A 4,834-nucleotide genomic window follows, 5' to 3' on the forward strand; every position below is an offset into this window, starting at 1 on the left:
GAGCGTGGCCGTTGCCAGTACCGCCTGACTGGCTCCCGTAGGATTTTCGAGCGAGATCGTTGCCAGTGCCCCTGGACTGGCTTGTGCGGGTGGCACATAAAAGACACCATTTCAAGCGTGGCCGTTTTCGTGCGGGTGACACGTAAAAGCACCCACTACACTCTCTGAGTGGTTGGCGTTAGGAAGGGCATCCAGCTGTAGAAACTCTGCCAAATTAGATTGGAGCCTGGTGTTGCCATCCGGTTTCACCAGTCCTCAGTCAAATCGTCCAACCCATGCTAGCATGGAAAGCGGACGTTAAACGATGATGATGATGATGATGATGATATCTATTGCCAAATTTTACTGAAGGTATTGGCTAGCACAAAGTTATAGTAGAAGACACTTGTCCAAGGAGCTGTGCAGTAAGATTGAAACCAAGACCATGTGGTTGTGAAGTAAATTTACTTCCACCTTCCACATTTTGTTTATTTTTCTTTCCAGCTGCGAGATTCCATTCAAGAGCAAGATGAAGCTCCAACATTTGCAGAGTTCTCCCATTCATCTGGGTCAATTGCACATTTGGCAGGATTCTCTCTTGTCCTTGGGGGATCAGTTCTGGTCATTTGTACCCAGGTAGAACTGAACTTGGAACACAAACAATTACAAGAGATGCTGCAAATAGCCTGCCTGATCTTCAAACAATTCTTCTAATCCAATCTTCTGGACCGAAATTAATAATTTGCTGCCTTGTTAAACAACATTAAATCCTAACTGACCAATGTTCCACTAACTCGTGTGTTCTGCTAAGCTGTTGGTGCTGGGGTGAAATCCTACCATAGATTAGCAGGAAATGGTTACCCTTTGTGCCTTCGATAGTTAATTAACGCAACACAATAATTACCTTTAATGTTGTTCTCCAGATAATTGTGAAGGGTCGTACAGTATCGATTAAGCTTTTGGAGTAATTTTTGGCACTTTGTAAATGACACACAAGTTTCATCTGTAAAGAAACCAACAACATATACTCATAAGAATTATTTCTTACAAACAAAAAGGTCATAAATTTGGGGAGGGAGGCATGGTTGGAAGTCAGCGGAATTGGAACTCAGAGCGAAGCGACAGATGAAATAACAATAACTACATTTAAGTTCATTGGAAATTGAATGGCAGCCTCTTTATACTTACATCCACTTTCACTTGGGTTGAAAGAACTCTTGCCTTCAGCCACGTCCATCTCTTCTGCATCACTTTCAGAATCTACTTCGTTTACAACATGCATCTGAAAGGAACACAAAACAGAGTGATACAGATGTATACAGGTGGTGGTGGTTGTTGCAGTGAGTCATTCCAGCCATGACCATCCCATTTTTTTTCTACATGCAGAGAACCCAGAGTGTCCTTTTTTAATCTTGTAGGATATGATTTGATGGAACTTGGCTACTATTTTTAGCAAGTCAAATAAACATATGGAGACTTCCTCATTGACTCAAGTTGTGGTGATGGGGAACATCACTATGGTAACGTTGAAAGTAGGAGGTGGGTGGGTGTTGGAATATAAAGCTGGCAACACTGGTGGCCCAAGACTTGTTATATAAGTATAAGAGTTCTTCCCTTTTATATTGCTGTCAATTAATTCCAAAGTACATAATTACAGTTAAATTACTTCAGAATGCATTAAACTCATCAAAGTCCATAACTGCAAGAATACATCAAAGTACATAATTTCAAACTGGTTTCACTTCTTACAGAAGATATTCCTTACACTGTGTGTGTATGTATGCGTATATATATATATATATATATATATATATATATTAGCAAATGAAACCAACAGAACAAGTACCAGAGCTGATTTGTTCAACTAAAACCCTTCAAAGGAGAGCTCCAGCATAGCCATAGACCAATGAGGGAGAAAAAGAGGACATAACATTGGAATACTGGAGAGGAGATTGTGAAATTAAATGAAAACAAGAGATGAAGAAAGAAACAAACCACAGAGTTGAGTTTAAATTTAAATTGCTCGACCAGGGACTCTAAAGTCTGTACAATCTTTTCTATGAAGTTCTCCAAGTCGTGGTTCTCTGCATGAAGGCTCTTCAACTTCTTTTCATAATCTCTCAGCATCATGCTGTAGAATTCTTCAACTTGACTGGAAGAATAAAAGAAGACAAAAATAATGGTTAAAGAAATATTTCAGACAACAAAGAGAGATTATAAAATGCTCCGATACAAAATGGGAGAAAATAGATGTACAAAGGATTCCTCTTACTTTGAATTGGTTTTCCATGTGGCCCTTTTGCCGTCAGTTTTTGGTAAGGCATTCAGAATCTCAGGACCTACAACAGAAACAACAAGCTTGAAAAAAAAATTCAAAACAAATGTCTAACAAAAACTTGGTCTTTCCTTCAAAATTTTAGCAATGCCAACCATTCTTTCAGACAAGGGACTGTCTGAGGGAGAGGGAGAGAGAAAGAGATAGGGGGAGAGAGAGAAAGAGATAGAGAGAGAGTGATGACCCAACGCTGTAGGTGGTGAAGACATTGCATCATTAATAAACATTTTAATAACATTAATTACTAAAAAGATAATTATGCAAAAATTCTTTCTTGCATTCAAATTAGAAATTATTATTTTTAAAAGATATAAGTGTGGTTATGTGGTTAAGAAGTTTACCTTAAAACTACATGGTTCTGGGTTCAATCCCAATGTCTGGTACCTTAGGCAAGTGTTTTCTACAATAGTCCCAGGTCAACCAAAGCTTTGAGTAAATCTGTTTGATAGAAACTGGAAAGAAGCCCGTTGTGTGCATGCATGTGCATCTCCTTGTCTTGACATTATGCACTAATTGTAAACAAGCATCCCTAATATATAAGGGGAGGTGTTTATTTGCAATCTTTTGTGTAAACATGTTCAAGCATAGGGAAAATATTCCATTGCTTGGAAACAGGAGAGGATTGGTGGCAGGAAGAGCATCTAGCTGACCTGGACTAAACAACATGTCACTTAAAGGAAACTCACCAAGTATTTTATGAGATTTCTCCATGAGAACCTGACTCAACTTCTCCTTCAACCGATTCATCTCCCGTTCATTCTTCTTAGAGTCATGTCGGTACTGGAGTTCCCTGTGGTTAATTGTAGAGTTCAGTCGTTTCACCTGGGGAGCAAGAAAGAGAACAGACAGGTATGAAGGCACCGATTAGCAGAAGATAAACTGGGTTCATTATGACCCTCACCAGCAAATTCACATTCTTGAGATTCTAAGTTGAGCCACTACTATTTAGTATGTGATTAGAATGTTACAGGAAGGAATCACAAGAGAAATTCTTCAAGCTGACCCCACCACCAGGAGATCCAGGGGCAGACCAAGAATGAAAATGTTGGATAGTATCCATAGTTTTTATTTGGCCAGATTTGGGAATCCAGATGGAAAGTCTAATGATAGTTGCTTCTGATAGGATGCTATGGAGGAGGTGCCAGAGGGTTCTACCTGCAAGACCCTACAAGCAATAATTGGTAAAGAAAACAGGTGATGGATGCAATCCAGTCAACAATTTGGACAAGGCTAATAAAAGGGATGATGGATGTAAAAATCGTTTTGCTTACCTCATCCTTCTCAGCTTTAATGGAAGAACAGAGAGAACGGTTTTTGGTAGCAAGTTCTTTTTCTTTTCCTTGTCGAATTGCAATTTCCCGTTCTAGCTTTTCAATATCGTCTTTGAGTCGCATCTGTGAGGTTTGTAAGCGTTCATAGTCGGTTATTATACGAGATGTTCTGAAAAACAAGGGCAGAGGGTCATTTGGGACAAAGTGAAATCAGTAACAACTGAAAACAAAATTCAATAATAAAAATGAAAACAAAATTGATGAAAGAGCCTTTATGTGATCTCTCAACATGCTAGAAACAGCAGTTAAATTTTTCTCAAATCATATTGTCTTTTTAAAGACAGAGGCGCTGTGGATATCTGCACTGGTTATTTGAGAAACACAGACCTTGGGTTAAATAACAGCAAAAGCAATTGCTAACTTACTTTGATTCCAGTTCCTCTCGAAACTTTGTGTCCTGTTGAATGCGTTTAAGTAAATCAAAAGTGATGTTCACGAGAGGGACGGTGATGTTGGACATATTGCTTATCGTTGGTAGACACATATTCTGTAGCAGCTGACAGCGGGGAAGGCGAAAGAACATGGAAGACAACATTAGCAAGATTTCAACAATGATCCATATTCAATGGCACACACACATATTAGACACACAGTCAAGAAAAACAGTTTATAAAGCGTTAAAGCTCATTGGGTAGAGGTGCGGGGGAGATCAACTTGGCATATTGGGCCCATGAGGATTCTTTTGAGATCTTGGGGGTGGGGGGGAGAAAGATGAGTCTTATATGCCATCAAATATGGTATTATTTAACGAGAAACAATGTCACATCAATTACATTACAGCTGAGAGGTAAACACACACACACACAAACTACAATTTTTAACATGTAGACATACATCCACCAAGGCAAGAGATCAATGAAATTGTTTGGTTAAACTAATCCAGATTAGGGCAGATCTGGTCTACAGACCTTGAGACAAGAGGGTGTTGTGTGTGTGGAGGACTAGTCCCTCCATAATCACTCAACCTGGGCCCTGAAGGAAGGGATACATTAAATAACATAGTCCTAGGTATGCAATACCCAAGATAAGGATAGAGGTGCTCATTCCTCAGATAATGGATTTTGGTCAGTCAAGATTGACCAGAGACTAAACAACACACACTAATTAGGTGCTGAAAAATTTGCTTCCATACATATAAACGCATCTTTATACACACACAAACAGTCACCACTGACACAAGCCACTGCTT

General features: G+C 39.3%; 1 protein-coding gene across 6 annotated transcripts in view; it reads right to left on the reverse strand.

The window, feature by feature from the left end:
* The window catches only part of LOC106869002 (afadin- and alpha-actinin-binding protein A), a 20,785-nt gene that overhangs the window by 5,745 nt on the left and 10,206 nt on the right, over positions 1-4,834 (reverse strand). For all 6 annotated transcript variants that reach the window (XM_052975930.1, XM_052975932.1, XM_052975935.1 and 3 more), the window contains exons 3-9: positions 4,011-4,141; positions 3,586-3,754; positions 3,001-3,136; positions 2,252-2,318; positions 1,975-2,131; positions 1,168-1,261; positions 884-982 (exon numbers count right to left, since the gene is read on the reverse strand). In XM_052975930.1, coding sequence (XP_052831890.1) covers positions 884-982; positions 1,168-1,261; positions 1,975-2,131; positions 2,252-2,318; positions 3,001-3,136; positions 3,586-3,754; positions 4,011-4,141 — 853 coding nt within the window. The remainder of the gene's footprint in view (positions 1-883; positions 983-1,167; positions 1,262-1,974; positions 2,132-2,251; positions 2,319-3,000; positions 3,137-3,585; positions 3,755-4,010; positions 4,142-4,834) is intronic.

This window comes from Octopus bimaculoides, chromosome 23, assembly GCF_001194135.2.
Source record: "Octopus bimaculoides isolate UCB-OBI-ISO-001 chromosome 23, ASM119413v2, whole genome shotgun sequence".
In the NCBI taxonomy this organism is placed as follows: domain Eukaryota; kingdom Metazoa; phylum Mollusca; class Cephalopoda; order Octopoda; family Octopodidae; genus Octopus; species Octopus bimaculoides.